The sequence below is a fragment of the Oryza sativa genome, chromosome 3 (genome assembly GCF_034140825.1).
Source record: "Oryza sativa Japonica Group chromosome 3, ASM3414082v1".
NCBI classification, from domain to species: domain Eukaryota; kingdom Viridiplantae; phylum Streptophyta; class Magnoliopsida; order Poales; family Poaceae; genus Oryza; species Oryza sativa.
In genome coordinates this window covers 764,604-785,642 of record NC_089037.1, presented here as the reverse complement: position 1 = coordinate 785,642, position 21,039 = coordinate 764,604, and the positions used below count along the sequence as shown (strand labels likewise).

The following is a 21,039-nucleotide window of genomic DNA, read 5'->3' as shown; positions in this document are numbered from 1 at the left end:
TGTAGTACTACTGTCACAGATCTCACAAGCACAGCTTCTTTGTCGTTGTCGACCAGAAGCATCCACACGAAGAAATTTTCAAATTAGTAGTAACTGAGCCATGTCCGGCGGCATTTTACGTTATAGTAAGACCTAGTATTACTACCGGTGATAGGACTAATTAAAGATTGTTCTTAGATTACCCTGAGAATGAGAGAGGCTTGGAGATGGAACCTGCCTAGCCAATGGCCCATGCTAGTGCTACCTACACCAAGTCACCAACAAAGATGGAAGAGATCCGTGACTAGAAACGACCCCACGTTAACCTACGCATCACTGTGCCATCCCCTGAATCGGGAAAGATGCACTGCACTGCCACTAACTACGGCACCACTATACGCGAGTCATCAGCGAGTGAGAGTGACAGTGTACTACTGGTAGGGCAGGGACCTCCTCCAATTAGGCGACTAATAGAAACAAAAGTGCTAATGCTACTACTAGTACGAGTTTTGTTGTGTGATGAGTAGTACTGATGTGGCCAACACGTCGGTCCCGCCTCCCCCTGCACTGCATGGGAACATATACTATCGTGTGGTGTGGTGTGGCTGGAGATGGAGGTGTCGCGTCATGTCAGCTTCGCCTTCACACACGCGCCGCAAGACGCCAGTCGGGCGCGTTGCATCACTTGTCATCGCCGGCTCACAGGCTTTCCTGCCTGGATGCAGCTTTGGCTCGGCTGTGTATGCAAAGGCGATTTTACATCGATCGATCTTCACGGGAAAAGCCATGTTAGTAGCAGTACAGTACGTCACGGCGTCAGATGCATCACCGGGGGATTGAGATCTTGAGATCGATGTAAAACTGCCCAGTTGCGGAGGTCAGATATCAGGAATGAAACTACTCCTATTTTGATTCGGCGGCTATCTGGAAAAAACATACTCCAACATCGCAGGTGTCGTTAGGAACCATTATTCAGCACCAGTCCTCCGAAACGATGTAAATAATGAGTTTATGGAAGAAGGGACAACTGTTTTACTTGGGCTTACGACCTCGATGCCCGCATGGTTCACTCGATAAACTTGAGATACAGTGCAAGGAATTCAATCATTTGAACTAGATGACAATCGATACTCATCTCATCTAGTATAATGTAGTCGTACTTCAATGACATTGACATGTTTTACACATACAAAGATACAAAAAATGTGTCGGACGTAGCCTATGATTGGTACTTTGGTAGGGACCTACAGATCAACTTGTACTCTACAGATGCGAGATAAGGAAGAAAACACTCGGAGCAATCAAGCTGATTAAAAGAATATGGGTGGTTAAAATGGACATATCTGTTGCTCGACGCACTCGTACATACAACAATAGATCAACCAGTAATGATACCTGCCAATACATCACTTTTTCCTCGTGCAAATATGGTGTACACTAAGCGTATAGCATCTAACCAACCATCAAGAGACTCCCAGGTATCAGCAACCTGAAAAACGAGTTAAAAATCACAGGCTGAGAATTGAGGTGATAATGACAGAGGGAGGGCCTAGGGAGGAGCAACAAGAATAAACAGTGCCCTGAAATGTCAAGAAGGCGGTACAGTACATGTAAACTTAACTCCTGAACAACAAGCATCAAATGAGTATGTACTTACCAAGAACAAAGGCCCGTGAATTGTTTCTATACAAAGGCCAGCACCAGGTGGCAGTGTTAGATCGGAGCATGCAGACACTGAAACGATATCTTCAACAGCTACTTTAATATATTTTTTGCTTCTCCCCATATGTCCAAGGGGTTTGCTAGAAGGGCTTTCAGAGGCATCGACCTAACATTTGCAACAAAAATAATGAGACTCAAATCCTGGTGAAATGCACATGGGTAGAAACATCTCCGGCTAAAAGAAACCGTCTGAAAACTCCAGGTACTCTAGAAGTATGCTCATGTTAAAGTAGAAGAACTTACCTGCTGGAGTCCCTCATGGTTTAAGACAAATTCTGACCTTTCCCAATGTTTATGTGGTGCAATGGTGTTGTCTGCTGGAGGAGCAGTTAGATACCCAGCTTTTAGATATGGTAAAGGTAGCTGCAAAGCATAGCATAACAATAAGTATGCCAACCACAGAATAATTTAAGACATGCAGATTACCTGGTGTATGAATAATTGAATAGTTGCTGAAAATTCAAAACGAGATAAAATAAAAATGATAAAAAACCAAGCTAGTGATAAAACTAGGACATATATACATATCACTTAAACACTGAGGACACACAAGTTCACAATCTTTACCCTAATTTTCTCGATCATATTAATTGTTCCGGTGCATTTCAATATACGATTTTGTTTCCTTGTGAATCATCATTTGTACTCAATAAAAAAACCAATTACATTTAAAAAACGAAGTCCAATACAGGAGATGAATTGCTTAAAGACAAACTTCAAACAAAGAAATACTGAAAGCATAGAGCATGCTAACATACCATTGATCGAACCAGACGTAGAGCACTGCGATAAACCTGCATTATCCACAACAACATTTCAGTACATCTACATAACGCCTAAAGATTCATGAAATGTCCTATGGAATTTCAAGCTTATAACCACATCATGATGCGAGGCATAAAATGCTAACTCTGCCAAAATAGTCAGTTCACTCATCCAAGTAACATGGAAATGCTACTATAAGATAATATCAAAACCCACAAACTGCTGAAAGCTAGCAGAATATACATACAGGAAAGAGAAAAATATTGCTGAATTAACAAACGTTTCTACAATACTGAATCGTATTTGTTGAATTAAAATATCACTTCAGTGACTTCAGTTAAGCAGGAAGAATACAATGACTGACTGACTATGAAACTCTTCTTGCTTTGTTTTCACATCTCTACCTTCCAGGGCATCCCAATAAGGAAATTTAAAGGCAGAGTAGTCAAAGAGAGGAAAAACACATACTGAATAATTTGGCTTCAATGCATGAGCAGCTGCGACATAAATGGCGGACTGACTGTACAAGTCATTTGGAGAGACATCTGGACCTGCAGACCTCATTGTATCCTCTGCTAACCCATACTGTGACATCAAATATATGAAAGTTGGTGAATTGTTGTTAGCAAAAAATGCAGTCAGCTAGCATGTACGAATATTGACAAAGTGCTGTAAAAAAACATACCAGGACAGTTCCAAGATTGTAAATAGCCCGGTGGAAATCAAATTGCAACTGGATTGCAGATCGAAACTGCAACAGAAAAAAAATACAGGTTTTGAGTTTCAGAATTTTCTTGTAGATACATTTGCTCAGAAGTAATTTCCCTGACACTTAATTAGGAGGTACCATATAACTACCTTGCTTATAGCTGTTTTTATGATTGTTTGTTTATCTCGGGCTGGAACAATTGCGCTCAGCTCCTACATTATAAGATAATAATATTGACAATGAATGAAAATCAGTGTGATTACGAAGATATGTTAAGTCAGACATAAGTAACAAAGTCACAAAGTCGTGTACCTGTAGTCCCAAACCCCAGTTGTTGAGGGCCTGCAGTAGAATAGTGACAAATGAAATCAATCAAAATGATGATTGATGAAAAATAAAAGGCAAGCACACAAGATAATGGGATTTGGATGCAAAGGTCTAACAAACGTTCAATTGAGTATTAGTTATATTGCCCATTAAATCAGCCAATTGAGACCATCCTAACCTGGGGGCTGTTCCAATTTAACTGGACTGCCTTGTCATAATTCATTATAGCCTGTAGAAGAAATAGACAGAAACGATCAATTAGTAAGACATGATCTCCAACAAGTTGAAAACAATATAATAAAAGTATTATCCATAAAATTCAAGTAAATAACTTCAAGGCATTTTTTCCAAAGTAAATGTAAGTCAGGCTAACCAAATTATAATAAATCCTTACTCTCAATAAAATATACTATCTAACCAAAAGGAACAATGATAGAAAAAGAAATCAGATATTATGTTTGGTTCAGTGCTGCTAGAGTGCTAAGAATTGCACGCCCACTATTTACCGTGGACAGTATTACTAGTTTACATGTCAATGACAGCAAAAGAAGACAACCATTTTACAAACCGTACTTGAACCAAAACACTTCAACAAATGCAGGCATATTCCTATTTCATCAGCTCACATTTGGGTTTGCAATTCAAATTGTTCAATTTTCACAAGCTTAACAATGTAACTATTGCATATTGGGAATTGAATCACTTTATGAGAAATTAAATTCTAGAAGTGCAGAAAAGATTAGAAAGCAATTTTCCTTTGGATACTAGCAAAAGAAAGAAAGATTAGTCTTTGTGAAATACATGCGCAACTATTAACATTGTTTATGACCTGCTTCCAGAGTTCTTCAGCCTCTTTGGTACGTCCACGCATTTTGGCTCGATCAGCAATAGCAATAGCCCAGTTGTAATATGCCTAAAATGATTAAAGAGAGGAATGAGGTGTAAGTTTGGTCAAACAAATTATTCTGAAGCAGAAAATTATTCACAAATGACAGCTTAGTCAAAATTAAGAATTCTCAGAGTGCCCATAGAGTACCAATTTGGGCCATTTGGCACAGTGCTTTAAGGAAAAACAAAATACAATCTCTAATCCAGTCTAGCAACTCATAGTAGTGAAATTACAATAAACAAACCTACATCATATAGCGTTGGGCAGAGTCGTGTAGCTTCAGCGTACTTTTTGCAAGCCTCCTCGAGTAATGAATCTTTTGAAGAACTAGAATCAGGATCCACATTATCTGCACTTTCCTGAAATTATAACTAGTGATTAGAATTACAAGATATTAGTATTGCAGAACCCTTCTACATTCTTTTTATCAGCAATTCTGTTTTGTCTACATGGTTTAAGGAACAGAATGAAGTAATGCAGCGTTCTATTCAATCAACACAACAGCTGTTACATACTTCTATAAGGAACACAGTTCTACCTGGAGGACTAGGGCCCAATTATAGTATGCATCTGGATCTTCCGGATTTCTTTCGATGGCACTAACATATCTGCAGAACATATGTTTAAAGCACAATCGTGAACTAATTATAAGTTCATAACGTCAGCACAGGATTAAGTTAATCAAGTCAGACAAACAATAACCTTTTGGCAGCAAAGGAAAGAATGCGTTGACGAGAACGACCTTCCTCGTCAACTCCAGTGACACTATTTATCAAGTCCATGGCAACATCATGATGGGATGAGAACTGTAGGCTGTCCTGGCTGAAATGGAGCAAAGAAAGTGCTGCGATTCGTAACATGGTAGCTAGTTTCGAGATAATTTGGAGAATTGAGGATTAAAAAATCTATCTACGATCTCATCAGTGGTAATAGAAAAAACAATTCTAACAAATAAAATAGTGTTGATATAATCATATAAATAATAATATTGATAATGAAAACCCACGAAACTGCATGGTGGTGACTTGTTGAAATGAAACATTTATTGACTAGATAACTGCAAGTGTTTACATTTAAGTACAAACCAGGCTCTTAGGATATAGTTGGTAGGAATATTTGTCATGTACAGGTCAGGGGGAAATCCAGATGGTTTTTCCAGAGTTTAGCACTGTCGCGACAGCCAATGTTAAACAGGACAAGACAGCCTTTAGTGCTCAAGCCCTGAATCCAATTGGGAAGCTAAGCACGGTACAATTTACTAGTTTTTTCCCCCTTCCTGCATACCAGACACAACTATTGCACTATGCAAGCATCCACGATATGTTAGGTTTGCTAAAAAAAATCAGAGTGCCGAATGACTAATAATAACAGTCATCTGATTCAGCATGTTATTTTAGCCACATCCTAAAAAATGGATCCGCACGTAGCAACTTGAAAACTTCACACGATCAGTAAGCTAGTTCATCGGTACAGGGTGAAGTAGGAATACGGCATTACAACCCCTGGAAGAGACTACGTGGGACTTGAATTGGCTCGAAAAATAATATAACTGACGCAATCTCAGACATATCTAGAAGCCATTAGGACGAGCAAAGCCACTAACCAATCAGATCACCAGCGCCTTCCTACGAAATGTCAAGCACTAAACAATTCGACGAAAAAAACTATCGAAATGTACCACCACGCAGTTCACGCAAATGGCAGATCTGAGGGAAGGTGTACAGCTGAGCAAGCAGCGAAAGCTGAGACGCAGCTGCACAGCTCCAATGGCTTCTTCCCCCCCCCCCCCCCCCCCCCCCGAGTCCCGAGATCCGAATAGCTTCGTAGAAACCCAAAGCGAGAGCATAGAAACTGACCTGGCGCGCTCCGCACCGGCAGATCCGATCCCATTGCCCTCCGAAAGCGTGGATCTCCCCGACGAGGGCTCCCCGCTGTCCTTGAGCTCCCCAAGCAGCTCCCGCATGGTGAGCGCCCGCGAGGGCTCGCCCTCTGCGCCCAGAGCCGCGTTCGTCTCCGAATCGTTCGCAATTCCCGATTCCTCCCCCTCCTCCGGAGCCTCCCCCGCGTCGGGCGCCACCACCGCATCCTCCGCCATCCCCGCGCCGTTGGGGAGCTCCCCGGAGTCAGCGGGCGTCGGCCGCGCAGAATCCTCCATGACTCGAGTCTCTCCTCGGATTAGGATCTAACTCGGCGGGAGATCTGGGCGATGCGATGCGATGCGATGCGAGGAGGAAGAGGACGCGAGCCGAGCCGAGCCACTAGTGGTCGCTCCCGCTGTGAAGCGGATCGTTCACTGGAAAGAAAAGAAAAAAAAGGGTTTACGTGTGCGACCACTGGGGCCCACCCGTCAGAGTCTCATTGGTGTAGTTGGGCCGGGCCGTGGCAAACCTGGGCCGGCCCAAAAGTGGAAGGGGTCCGTACCTTCCAGAGGCTTCTTCGCCACCAAATCCCAGAGTCCAGACTCCAGAGCATTCCACGGCCTCCCTACAAGTCGCGGCCGCGCCGCCGTCGTCCGCCGCTCATCGAATCCAGCGGAAGCGGAAGCCTCGCAAACCCTCGTGCTGTCTCCGGCCAGGCCAGCCATGGCGGCGTCGCTGCTTCTCCGCGCCGTGCGCCGGCGAGACCTCGCGTCTCCTCTCGGGACCGTACGCTCCTTCCCCTCATTTCATCACTTCCATAGTTGCTGCCCTCCTTGGCGTAATAATCATCTGCGTAGCGTAGCGGTGCGCGCGTTTTTTTTCCTTTTTTTTTACCCTTTTATGCTCCGATCCGTGCCAGCGTGATGTATATTGCTACCCGATTCTGTGTTAGGTTGGTTGAATCGAGGTTGATTGTGTGTGCTTATGCGGAATTTGTTTGATCCACGGCTGCTTTAGTGTCCCGGATGGCTTGTGTTAGTGACGGAATTATGCAAACGTCGCGGTTCCTTCTCTAGCGGCCTGAAATCTGACGATTTAGAGTCCGATTTTCTATGTCTGTTCTATGATCGGATTGGTGCCTCACTACTGACTGCTGTAGTGGTGGCTGGACTAAGCTCTCCACTTGTACTGTTTACATCATGATTTGGTTCCTGCTGATGTTGTTCGTAGTATGCTTTGTTTCTTGCTTCAATTTTTAGTAATATTTCTTGAAAACAATCTGTAACCTGCTGGAGCTGGGAAATGATATGTGCACTACCATTCTTAGGCATCTGTGGAACAGATCAGCATCGAGGAGCAGTAGAGATAATGGTGGAGTGTTTTTTTTTCCCATCTGCTCTTATCCTTTGTCAAAGATCTAAAACACATGCATAAATGTGCGGTAGTACTGACTGTAGAGGTGTAGGATCTTTTGAGTTAGCATTAGATGCATTGAAGTACTGATAGGCTTGGATTCTTTGCAATCATGCCCATGGTTGCATGGAAAGAAAAAAAAAAGAACTGAACAAATGGAATATTGAATAACTTCTTTTGTTTGAAATTTTGGATTGTAATGAGCTTCTGCTACTTGTTATGGCCGGAGCTACCTGACTTTATGTGATTATGTTTGCTGGCTCTTTGGTGATCATGCTTTTGATGCTTGTGCTTATATCTTCCCTCCCTGGCAATCTGCCCTTCTGGTGATGCTCTCATTCGAACAGATGATTTCCTTTTTTCACTATTTTTGATAATGTCTTCTTTTATGAACCCATACAATGGTTTGTGTCATGTTGACTCATCTCCCTCTTCATTAAACTCATTCCTGTTTCAGTTGACCGCGAACGTCCAGTCAAAGTGTGCTGCAAATGTGTGTTCAAGATGGGCTGGTTTTGCAAGAACTTTCAGGTAATTATTATTATACACTCGCATTGTTTATTCTTCAGCTTATAAGCCGCAGCCAAAATTTGAATTTTAAAACTTAACTTTGGAGTTGTTTTGGTTTTTTTTTTCATCATAGTTTATTTTCTAGCATTTCCTTTTAAATTGCCAAAAACACATATGTAAAAGTTTTACTCCCAAATTATTTTTTGGTTGTTGATAAGCTGTTACAGCTTATAATCAGCACAAGCGAAACGATGACAGTATATCTTCCTTCAGACATTTGACTGAGGTTATTTTGGTGTGCATTTAACCATTTATGTTTATATTTTGCAGTGCAAAAGCAACTGGAAATGAGGTTATTGGAATTGATTTAGGAACAACTAACTCATGTGTTTCAGTTATGGAAGGAAAGGTTAGTTGCGTGCTAGATTCTGCGTGCTGTGTTAGTATGTTCGCTGTCTTGTTTAATGGATCTTTTTACTGACTGCAGAACCCAAAAGTAATAGAGAATTCAGAAGGAACCAGGACAACACCGTCAGTAGTTGCTTTCAATCAGAAGGGAGAGCTACTTGTTGGAACACCAGCCAAGCGTCAAGCAGTGACCAACCCACAGAACACTTTCTTTGGTACAAAGCGTCTGATAGGGCGGCGCTTTGATGACCCGCAAACTCAGAAAGAGATGAAAATGGTACCATATAAAATTGTGAAGGCTCTGAATGGTGATGCTTGGCTAGAGACAACAGATGGCAAGCAGTACTCACCGAGCCAGATTGGTGCCTTTGTTTTGACCAAGATGAAGGAGACAGCTGAATCTTACCTTGGAAAATCTGTTTCCAAGGCTGTGATTACTGTTCCAGCTTATTTCAATGATGCTCAGCGTCAGGCTACCAAGGATGCTGGTCGCATCGCTGGACTTGATGTCCAAAGAATCATCAATGAACCCACTGCTGCTGCTCTGTCTTATGGAACAAACAACAAGGAGGGTTTGATCGCTGTGTTTGACCTTGGAGGAGGAACATTTGATGTGTCCATTCTAGAAATATCCAATGGAGTTTTTGAGGTATGTTGTTGTATAACTTAGAATTCCTTGTTGTTACTTCCAGTTGTTTTTAAAATTGCTATAAAATACTTATTTTCTTTCCTGATGAGTGATTATGCTGTTGTCTCAGGTCAAAGCAACAAATGGTGACACTTTTCTGGGTGGAGAAGACTTTGATAATACTCTTTTGGAGTTTTTAGTAAGTGAGTTCAAAAGAACTGAAGGTATTGATCTGTCAAAAGACAGACTGGCTCTGCAGAGGCTACGCGAAGCAGCTGAGAAAGCAAAAATTGAACTCTCATCAACAGCCCAGACCGAGATTAATCTTCCATTCATCACAGCTGATTCCTCTGGAGCAAAGCATCTAAATATCACATTGACAAGATCGAAGTTTGAAAGTTTGGTGAATAGTCTGATTGAGAGGACTAGAGACCCATGCAAGAGCTGCTTGAAGGATGCTGGTATAACTACTAAAGATGTTGATGAGGTCCTTCTTGTTGGTGGCATGACAAGGGTTCCAAAAGTGCAGGAAGTTGTTTCTGAAATCTTTGGTAAGGCCCCTAGCAAAGGAGTAAACCCAGATGAAGCTGTGGCCATGGGTGCTGCTATTCAGGGCGGCATTCTCCGTGGAGATGTAAAGGATCTTCTCCTCCTTGATGTAACCCCTCTATCGCTTGGTATCGAGACTCTTGGTGGTATCTTCACCAGACTAATCAACAGGAACACTACAGTCCCCACGAAGAAAAGTCAGGTCAGTATGGTTTTACTCCTGGAACTAGTACAGCAGTTCTTCTGTATTATACTCTCTGCATTATACGCTAGAAATTTGAAAGTTATAACCCTTAATTTTGTGGAACCTATTGTAATGATCTGGATCTGTTAGTTTTCTTGGTGATATAGTACTGGTAGATATTAGTATTCCGTTGGCATCTGGTTGCATTATGCCTATGTATTTTCATATTTGCACAGCTATAGCATAGCCACACTTTGTTTTGTGTCGTACCTTTCTGTGATGATCTTACGGTGGCTTCATGTTTGTTGTCTCATGCAGTGCATGGCACAGCTTACTCCTCTGTTCTAGTTATTGTTCTTTGTACAATAGGACCTTAATTTACCTGTCAAGTCAATACAGAATTCTATGGTTTGTTTGCATGATCTAACACTGGCTGTGCCCATCTTCTACAGGTGTTCTCAACTGCTGCTGACAACCAGACGCAAGTGGGTATTAAGGTGTTGCAAGGTGAGCGTGAGATGGCAGCAGACAACAAACTTCTTGGTGAGTTTGACCTTGTTGGCATTCCACCAGCGCCAAGAGGTATGCCACAGATTGAGGTCACATTCGACATCGATGCCAATGGAATCGTGACGGTCTCAGCAAAGGATAAGGCAACTGGAAAGGAGCAGCAGATCACAATTCGATCCTCTGGTGGGCTTTCTGAGGCTGAGATCCAGAAGATGGTCCATGAGGCTGAGCTGCACTCCCAGAAGGATCAAGAACGGAAAGCCCTCATCGACATCAGAAACACCGCAGACACAACCATCTACAGCATAGAGAAAAGTCTGGGTGAGTACAGGGACAAGATACCTGCAGAGGTTGCCTCCGAGATCGAGACGGCGATTGCCGATCTCCGCAATGAGATGGCCTCGGATGACATTGAGAAGATAAAGAGCAAGATCGAAGCGGCCAACAAGGCTGTCTCAAAGATTGGGCAACACATGTCTGGTGGTGGGTCTGGTGGCTCGCAAGCAGGATCACAGGGCGGAGGTGACCAGGCTCCTGAGGCTGAGTATGAGGAGGTCAAGAAGTGAAATTGACCGTTGCCCTGCATTTAGGAGTAGTAGTAGCTAATTTTGTAAGAACTTCGAGATGCTAGAGCTGTGCACGGTGTAATAATGTTCTGGGGATTTTGTTCTCCTATGACACGTCTTCAATTCCCAAGGGCGTCCAATAGTGATGTACTCCTATAACTTTGGTTGCATGTGTTCCCTTGCTCGAGAGGAACATGGGCAACACAAGCTGGGCGTGATCCTCTACTCCTGTTAACTTGGATATCTTGTTCCTCTAATTCTGTATGTAAATTGCACTATCGACCTGGGTTTCAATGAAGCGGCGGGGTCGTTAGTTCTGTGTTTCCATGATGTTTACGGTTTACTGCGTCGATCATTTAATCTCCAGGTCTACTGCTTATCAGCAAGATCTTTTTGTGCTCCACATCCACAGAAAGTAATCATAAGCTCGCTACATCAGAATGTCCTAATTTTCTTCTGATATAACTATATTGTCGATCATAAGTTCCTAATTTTCTTCTGATTGACTATTTTGTCGTCAAAAGTAATGTAAATCTGAATCAGCCGGCCCTCGATTGAATAGGTGAATCAAGATCAAACATAAGAGGCATGGGATTTGCATCTATATCGATGGGAATGAGCACAATGGCTGTGTAATGTTAGGATACAGCCTCGTTGTGGGGATCGGAGATTTCTCCACCGAACCCCTTCGCCGAAAATGGACGTCGCACGCTACAGATGGTGGTTTAGAAGAAGCACCTCAAATTAAGAGGTACCATCCGAACGAAATGGACGAGAACCAGATGCCATGGAACCAACATTCATGGCCAGATCGAGAGAGAATGTTTGGATATGCATGCGAAAGCAGGAAAGCAATTGGAGATATGCAGTTCAGGTCAGTTCAGAAAACCTTGGACTTGGCCAGGTTACTATGCAGAAACCAATGCAGCCATTTGCTAGCCTCCTTCCCAAAGAGAGAAAGAGAGAGATGAAAGAGCCAATGACAAGGCAATGATGAAAACCTTTTCGCCTGTCAGACCAGCCAGAGAGAGCAGCCAAAGCTCTTCATGATTGCACACCGATCTTCCACAGTTTACGCCAACTCATCACCCATCAGGAGGAACACAAAGGATTTACATACCTTGATTTATATACCCCTGCATTGAATCTCCCCTTCTTCCAATAGACGAGACCACTACAAAAATAAAACTAAAAAAATGCTGATAAAACGAAAGACTCATGGAAAAGCTATCTCTGAGGGGAATGAAGCCTGGTTCGAGAACCCAAAGATCCGAGATAGATGTTCGCATCAAGATGAATGCATAAACCATCAAAAATCACACATCCTAAGGGGCCTTGAACCAGACAACATTCCACCCAGAAACAATAGCTTCCTTCAATCCCCTCTATCACTAGCATTGTGTCATTTGTTTCCCTTCCCGTCTATGCCAAAGAAGCAGAGAGGCAATGGAGCTATGTATAGATTAAGGCTGCGTTCGTTCGGGTAACATTGAGGGAGATAATACCTCGTTTTCCGCGCGCACTCTTTCCAAACGACTAAACGGTGTGTTTTTTATAAAAATTTTCTATAGAAAAGTTGCTTTAAAAATCATATTAATCCAATTTTAAAATTTAAAATAATTAATACTCAATTAATCATGAGCTAATGACTCACCTCGTTTGGCATATATTCCCAATCTCCTCAATCACCTTCTCCTCAAACTCACACCTAAGAGAGGCACACACAAGGAGTAGGGGAGACACACCCTGTACACTCTGGTGCTGAAGTGATGATGGTTTAAATGATTAGTACTCCTGTACATCGTAGGAGTATGCAAGATTAAACAGTGATGAACCATGAGCCACATTTTGACCTCGCTGTAGTACATAGCCACTGACAAAACAGGCCATATAGTACTTACCGGGCCCACTAGCCAGTTGCAGTAAGGTAGATATAGCCCTGTACACCCAGTGGCTGACAGTTGGGGTCCTAGCACAGTAGAAATATTACATGGCGAGGAGAAGGCATTGAAGAGCTATGAATAGAGGGATTCAATGGAGAAATACAAGGCAGCTAGTGCTTGTCCAGGGAGCCGTAAATGGTGGCCAGGTGAGATGCCATCCGACTATCCGAGCCGTCTGTTTTGATCTGGAAAACCCTAGGCGATCGAAAGAGGGCGGCGGGGTTGTTGCGGTTGGATGCGTGCCTCGAGATTCTCGATTTCTGCGCTTGGCTGCTTGCTCTTGTTCTGTTCCTCGCTCTCCCTACACAACAACGAGAAGGTGTGTTAGATCGATTTGGTGTTTACTGTTTAATTACGCAGATTATCATACTTGATCACTCAAGTACTCCTATAAGATATAATCAATCGACGTATGTACCGCGCTAAGTCACCAACACGTACATTTTGCTTACTGCCTCCTGTTCATAAAATACTGCTCCAGCTTTAATCTAAAAATTTGTCATATGAAAACTATATTTTCAAGTAGACCCTGCTAGCTAAATATTTTTATAGCAGTACTTTATTATTTTTCTTCTCATTTTAGTCATCAAACCAGTACTACTCTCATCTACTGCTCATTTTTCTCACCCTTATAGTTTTCTCTCCGTATTAATAAAGTACATAGTAAAATTTTAGTTTACTGTCTAATTTGTCTTTGATTACATGTCTTTTAGGAACGAAGAAGAGAGCTAGTACGTTTGAATTTGGAAAGGATTAGTGGCATTGGGCCATGGATTTTATCGTCCATGTTAACTGGAAGACAGAGCCAAATATTGTAGCTTTAAGAAATTTATTGTTGCATATCGATTTGTCGTTACTCGTTTCATTATTGATTTAGCGAATCGGGGCAACGCGATTATAGTACACGATAAATCTTGATCTTTCAAGGGAATTAATTCGGCCAAATCTATATCCTATCCGAAACAGAATGTAACTGAAGCTGTTAAACAGGGGAAAGCTCTCGATTTGCAAATATGCATTGGGAGACATAGACCAGAAAATAGTAGTGCACAGAGTGTTCAGACAACTGGCTAGTCCATTAGTGCCACTTATATGTTCCTTGTTCTTCATATATAGCGATATATATAGTTAAGCTGGGAATCAGTATAAAAGTGAGGGCAACATGCGGCGAAAAGATTGGCATAGAAGAAAAAAAAGGAGGTAAAAGAATATATGATAGTAATTATATTTTCCAACTCCCAATTATAAATGAAGGCCAGAAAATATGTAGAGCAAGCATGCATGCACAGTAGTACAGTGACTTTCTTATTTAAGGATCATTTATATTATTCCCTTTGTCTTTAAATATTTACACCACCATTAATTTTTAAACATATATTTAATTATTTATGTATAATAACTTTTTTAAGCATAAAGAAATATCTTTATTAGTGATAAAATAGGAATTACATTCATGCTTTAACAAGTCCATGCATGGTATACGCAGGGACACACAATCTCCCCTCTGCGCGCGACCTTGAACTCATCATGCCCAATTGACCAAGAATACATGAGCTACCCTTTCGCTTCTCTATCTTATGTACTTGTAGGCATGTGAATATATTCCACCGCCGCACGGAGATAAATAATAAAATATGTGTTTAATAGGTTGAAAAGATTTACTGGTATTGTTTTTTATTGTGCTTATAGAGGTATGATGTCCATGTGTACGTTTATAGAAGTCTGCATATGTTTATATGAGCATATGGATGTGTGTACTGTGTTTAAATTTTCTTTTACACAGAGACAAGTAAAAATTTGCGATCGGAAAAGGAAAAGGCAAAGCTAAAACAAGAAGTACGCTGCTTATCACCAGCGGCATCAATTAGTGCAATATGTACATGCCAATTTTACACCATGACACCGTGAAATATGGAGTACTGTAGTCAAGCGTTAAATGGTAAGAAACAGAGATGAGATCGATATATATATGTCAATTTTCCATGATAGTATATTATTATATCAATCAATTAATTCGCACCACATTAAAGAGTAGACATACATATCACAACCTCTCGTTCCTATAAATACTGAGCACTACACACCTGCCTGTACTATATGAGCTGATCACCTTGGATTGAAACACACCGAAAATGGGCAGGAGATACACCAAGAAATCGTCTCTGATGATACCTCTCCTGCTTATCATCCTTGTCGTCGCCGCTGCATCCACTACTGTTGCGAGTAAGCAAAATTAAGCCTGAGATGTATTGTACATGCGTTTTATTTGGTCGTTGTTCCTTGGGGTTTTGTCAGTAATATATTTGGATTTGGGTGATACGTACGTACGTAGGGTCGGCGTGGGTGGGGGACTACGCGTCGAACCACGGGTGCGGGGAGACGGCGGCGGCGGAGCTGTGCGATCCCCGCGACCCGGCGGCGAACCGCGCGTGCGACGACGCCTGCCACTACAACGGCTGCAGGGGCGGCCGCTGCATACTACTCTACCGAGGGCACCTGGACGGCGGCGACGGCGGCGGCGGCGGCCGCCGAGGCATCGGCCGGGGTTGCCACTGCCGTTGAGGGTGTGAGATCGATGCGATGACCGATCATGATGAGGAACAACTTGAATTGACAGCCGATGGATGAATCAATCGATCGATCGAAGTTGAGACGACATCGATGCGTGATTTGTTGCATGCATAATTTGGTAATGTGGAATTACTACATTTATTTCATACCTTGTTCGTAATCGTATACTATTAATTTGGACTTGAAAAGGGCAAGTAGGAAACTATTTCCATAGTTCAATTTCTCATGTCCATGGATGTGAAAATGCTCAAAATCGTGGATAAGTAAGAGAGATAAAACGGCAGGAATTAAACCGGTCGGGGCGTATGCACGCGTGAAATACGCGAGAACGTTGCGCGCGTGTCTCTGGGCCGTCCGTCGAAAAGGCTTCAAGGCCGGCCTCATGGGAGAAACGCGAGACACCACCGAGATGGGCTGAACTGGATCGGATATTGGGCTTTACGTTTTTTGGCCCGCGTAGCGTGCGTCTTGTCTTTCTCCAGATGTTGGGCCACAGCGCGAGGAGGCAGATGTGTGTAGGGCGCTGTGCGGCCCGACCGGATGCGGCCCAGCACTAGGGTCTTTTTTTTTAATCTTTGCATCACTAATTACATACTACTCCTCCGTCCAAAAAAATAATAAATTTCTACATGTGTCCAGATTCGTAGTTAGAATTGGTCTTTTTTTTTTGACGGAGGGGTACTTCTTCCATCTCATAAAAAAGAGACATTTAACTATTTGCCCCTTTTTAATATATGGCAATTAAGATTTTTTATGATATATATTATGATATATAGGCTCTCATATGTCTATGACACGTGAGTTCAGTGATAAATTCTTTAGAACTACCTGTAAGAGTGGCAAATAGTTAGTTATTCACATAAAATTGAATATAGTATAGGATGTAATGTATCATATTACTACGAATCTAAACCATTTTTAGATTCGTATTATTAGGACGTGTCACATTTAATACTAGATTTATTTTTTATTGGACGGAGGGAGTAATAGTTTTGCAAACAAAAGTTTTCACGACGAAAAAAAGAAGGGTGCGTTGGGTAGTAAACCCCAGCGCGGTGCAGTGCAGGGTGGGGGCAACCAACTTGGCAGCGCGGCGTAAAGGCAAACAGTTGCAATGCAAATGCAACGCCACGTTTGTAATGTACGCCCGCGCGGCGCGCCGCCGATGGTTGAAACCTGTCCTGCTCCTGCTCTTCTCCTGCCCGTGCTCTCACAACCTGTCAAGCTTAACTAATAGTACTTCATATAAGAGCTTGTTTAGCAGCTTGATTAAGCGGCTAGTTATTACTATGATTAGGCACCTCTCATGCATTATCGATGAACCCATGATTGGATCCGATATACACACACACACACACACTCCTATCTGGGTTAGATTTAATTTGGACTGCACAAGCAATCAGCAATCAGCAGTGCAAGCAGTAACTCGATCAGATCAGTTTCAATTCCTGGCACGCACACGCATTCAGGGAGGGATAGGAGGACCACACGGTTAGCATACGAGATCCAACTCCACCTGCCACTGCTCTCTCTGCACATCTCGTACTTGCTCTGATCAAACTGTCTCTCCATGGATGGGTATATGATATAATCCCCCTTTTTTATCACGCACGCATGGATTAATTTCGCACGATCCAGTTAATTTCAGCCCAAAGCTAGGCCCACACAATATTGCAAGCAGCTGGCATTGGCCATTACCTACCGGAGGCGCACGTACGTACAACATGCCTGCCTTTACGTTTTCTGCCGTATGAAAACGGTAACGTACTCTCTATCTAATTAACAACCTAGCTACTCCTGAATACTCTCAGAGAGAGAGAGAGAGAGAGAGAGAGAGATTGTTCTAAAAAAGAAAAAGAAAGAGAAATATATACAAGGAAGCTAGAAAATTAATAATTTAGCGAAGACTGCAGTCTGTACGTACATACGTACACATCCTAGCTAGCATAAGTAGCAAAGGTACACTGCATACATTGTCTTCGATCAGCAATGTACACTGTGCACAGTTTTCAGCCACCCAACTGTTCCGTGTAATTACAAATACAACGACGCATGAACGGTCAGTACATTAGTACTCCTCCTAAATGTGTATACTTACTTACAACAAGTTGCAACTGACCAGAGCTGTGGGTGATAATAATAATAATAGTGAGTACTTAGCTACTTCGTCCGTTTTATATTATAAGTTATTTTAACCTTTTTCCGAATTAAACTTCTTTAGTTCTGACTAATAAGTTTACAGAAAAATTTAGCAACATCAATAAAACCAAATTAGTTTTATTAAATATAAATTCAATATATTTGATAATATATTTGTTTTGTATTGAAAATGTTGTTATATTTTTCTACAAACTTGATCAAATTTTTAAAAAAGTTAGCTAAAAAAGTTAAAAAAACGATTTATAATATGAAACGGAGGTACTAGCAGGCTATCAAATATATATATCAGTAATAACGGCACTTAATTCATGCCACTAGCTATGCGAGGGTGAAGAAATAATTTAGGCAGTTGGAACTAACTTCTCTAGCTGCCAGGAAGATCGATGCATGGATAGGTAGATGGAGATATATTGGATGTGTGGGCGACAGCAAAAAAAGCTTCTTTCTATCACCTATTCTTTCGGATCAAAAGGATAGATAGATCAGTACCTTTAATTACATCATTTAGCTGTGGGCATTCAAAGCCGTATGTATAATATCCAGCTATAACACGCTGCCTGTATACTCCTGTTGGTTGTCAATTAAAAATACGATGTTTTAGAAAACGCAGTCATCAAACACAAAATCTTATAAATCATTAATATGAAAAGAGTATACGTTAAGATATTTTATGTAAAATGTCATGAAAAAGACTTATTATTTACTTAGTAGATTTTAAATGACTCATAGTATTACTAACAATGTCGGTGCTGTAATAACGTTAAGTAATTAAACAAACGAAGTATATACGTACCGGCCTTGTGTTTGTGTGAGCAGAGAACATTAATTTGATCCAGTTTGACCGACCGGCACATCTTATCGCAGTTAATCCTTTCTGGTATTAGTTCAGTACCCTTCTATTTCATATAAATCAACGTACCTCGTATTAGAATGTAACATACTCCCTCCATTTTTTAATATATGACGCCGTTGATTTTTTCTCACATGTTTAATCATTCGTCTTATTCAAAAAATTTACGTAATTATAATTTATTTCGTTATGAGTTGTTTTATCACTCATAGTACTTTAAGTGTGATTTATATCTTATACATTTATATAAAATTTTTGAATAAGACGAATGGTCAAACATGTGAGAAAAAGTCAACGGCGTTATCTATTAAAAAACGGAGGTAGTATATTATTATTGTGAATCTGACTATATATACTGCTCAGATTTATAGTAATATGATGTGCGATGTTGGTTTATTTTATTACTAATTAGCACCTGCACCAACAGCAGTGAAATGATATGATCGATCAATCCCGATCATTAACCGCATGCATGCCACTGTTTTACCAACCTACGTAGGAGTACGAGCTAGGCTCGAAATGTACGTGTCCAGTACTAAAAGGAACATTCACACACATGAGTGCACAGTTACACAGGAGTCTATAACTACATGCTCTGATAAAATGGTAAAAAATATAAGGGAGAGAAAAAAAATGCAGTAAACAACACAGTTTTTGACAGTTTGGACATACTACGGTACATACGTACCACAATAATTTTGAGAGTTCTAGCACGCAACAGATCACTGTTGCCTTCACCTGGAAAACTTAAATAAACATATATATATATATATATATAAATATAATTTCAGTTAACTAATTTGATGCCAGTAGCCTTTGAGGATCTTCTGATTTGTATTGATTCCTTATGTTTCAGACGTCTGTACATTCTCAAATAATTTAGTAGTTCACTACTGAGGACTTAATTAACAAATATACAACTTGATAATAGTATACTGTTTTAGAGAGGGGTTAATTAATTTAATTGGATCTCAGCTTGTAGCTAGGAGTTGTCCATACCCTATTAGAGATCAAGAAGTACCATATGCAGCAGCTAGCTGAGATGCTTGTTTTTCTTGTTGGATGTTCATGCACAAAACTTTGTGTAGTACCAATTCATTCTTTCACCCTAGCTTTTCCCCTTTGTTTTTCTTCTTTTTAAAAAGCATGTTCATGCATGCAAGCGTGAAGCTAGCTAGCGTTAGCATAAAGGAAAAGTCAATCAACAGGAGAACATGTAAAAAAGTACATGGTTTTTGTTGCTAGATACTCTGGCTATGTGGACAAGTGCATGTGCATTTCATTTCATTGCCGTAAACTTTACTATTTTTCTCAAGATGACATGATGGTTCCATCGTATAAATTAGCTAGTTGTCGCTCTCTTTTTTTTATTATGGAGATGAACAACATTCCGGCTAGCTAATTAAGGGGGTATCTTTAACAACAACATGCAGCTTAATTAAGGATGTTAGTTCCATTGTTTAATACTGAACTACCTTATTTTGGACCAGCTGCTATATATATGAATTCATCATCCCCACGCAGCTGTGTTCACTAATGTTTGCATTATTGCATTTTATATATATCAACCATACGTACACAAAGCATTCATTTTTCTTTTGTTTAGATATTTTTTAAGAGTAAATTGCATATTGTACTGGGTAAAGCACACCTTGTTTATTCACTTTACACCAGGGTATATTGAAATAAGTTTCACTTTACATTAATTAGGTGTTGTATCATATACTCACTCCGTTTCATATTATAAGATTATCCAGTATTATATTGCCCACATTTATATATGTGCTAATGAATCTAGACATATAACTTGCAAAATATAATTAAAAAATATAAAATATTTTTGAATTTAGACCATGTTGGATGAAAATTTATCAAAAAATGATGAAATGTCATGAAAATTCTATATATCTGATGATGTATCGATCCTAGTGTTAAGTAAAACTTAAATTGTTAAACCCTAGTATAAAGCGAAAGCGTGTGCTAAAAACCTGATACCGAGCAAAACAAGATGCACTTTACCTGATGCAATGTACAATACTCCCTTCATCCCAAAAATAAATGCAACCCTGTAGTTTAAATTTGGATGCACTTATTTTGGAAGGAAGTATTATCTATTTCTAAGCACATAGAGAGAGAGAGAGAGAGAGTTTCTTTTATTCTTGATGAAGGACTAGTACTTAATTATCTATGCCATGCTTGTCACAACTTTTCTACTACTATACCATTTGATTAATTAGCAGTAAAAATGAATAAGTTCAGGAATCAAAAACATGTGGATGCATGCATGCATGTTACTAGCAACTAGCACTAGTACCTAATCAAGCTTAGCTGAGCTAGAATGGGAGTGACCTGTGTGGTACGCAACGTGGGGCGTGTGGGGTTAGCGAGAGGGGGTCCGCGTTCGCGTTTATACTCACTCACATCCCTCTCTGGATGCACGTTGCGCGCCACCACCACCATCTCTCTCTCTCTACCCCTGCCCTGCCGGGCCCACCAC

At 41.0% G+C, this 21,039-nt stretch overlaps 2 protein-coding genes across 2 annotated transcripts; one reads left to right on the top strand and one right to left on the bottom strand.

Moving 5' to 3' along the window:
* Nucleotides 1-1,120: 1,120 nt before the first annotated feature.
* Nucleotides 1,121-6,674, bottom strand: LOC4331380 (protein HLB1). The gene is made up of 14 exons (XM_015777794.3): nt 6,248-6,674; nt 5,094-5,213; nt 4,930-4,999; nt 4,640-4,750; nt 4,332-4,415; nt 3,681-3,731; nt 3,488-3,517; nt 3,325-3,387; nt 3,152-3,217; nt 2,935-3,051; nt 2,460-2,495; nt 1,945-2,064; nt 1,637-1,807; nt 1,121-1,468 (listed from the first exon to the last, which is right to left on the bottom strand). Exons 1-14 carry the CDS (start codon nt 6,544-6,546, stop codon nt 1,358-1,360), a joined length of 1,449 nt encoding a protein of 482 aa, XP_015633280.1. The 5' UTR covers nt 6,547-6,674; the 3' UTR covers nt 1,121-1,357.
* Nucleotides 6,675-6,908: 234 nt separating this feature from the next.
* On the top strand, nt 6,909-11,343 carry LOC4331379 (heat shock 70 kDa protein, mitochondrial). Its single transcript, XM_015776732.3, has 6 exons — nt 6,909-7,036; nt 8,121-8,194; nt 8,504-8,582; nt 8,661-9,230; nt 9,340-9,960; nt 10,395-11,343. The coding sequence occupies exons 1-6, from the start codon at nt 6,974-6,976 to the stop codon at nt 11,016-11,018; spliced, it is 2,031 nt and encodes a 676-aa protein (XP_015632218.1). The 5' UTR covers nt 6,909-6,973; the 3' UTR covers nt 11,019-11,343.
* Nucleotides 11,344-21,039: the final 9,696 nt, after the last annotated feature.

Excerpts from the sequence above, each read along its gene's own strand:
- LOC4331379 (XM_015776732.3), top strand. The coding sequence starts at position 6,974 with ATGGCGGCGTCGCTGCTTCTCCGCGCCGTGCGCCGGCGAGACCTCGCG. Across the intron at positions 7,037-8,120 it reads TCGCGTCTCCTCTCGGGACC|TTGACCGCGAACGTCCAGTC; the intron begins GTACGCTCCTTC and ends TTCCTGTTTCAG. Across the intron at positions 8,583-8,660 it reads TTTCAGTTATGGAAGGAAAG|AACCCAAAAGTAATAGAGAA; the intron begins GTTAGTTGCGTG and ends TACTGACTGCAG.
- LOC4331380 (XM_015777794.3), bottom strand. The coding sequence starts at position 6,546 with ATGGAGGATTCTGCGCGGCCGACGCCCGCTGACTCCGGGGAGCTCCCC. Across the intron at positions 1,808-1,944 it reads ACCATGAGGGACTCCAGCAG|GTCGATGCCTCTGAAAGCCC; the intron begins GTAAGTTCTTCT and ends TGCAAATGTTAG. Across the intron at positions 1,469-1,636 it reads TTCACGGGCCTTTGTTCTTG|GTTGCTGATACCTGGGAGTC; the intron begins GTAAGTACATAC and ends CTCGTTTTTCAG.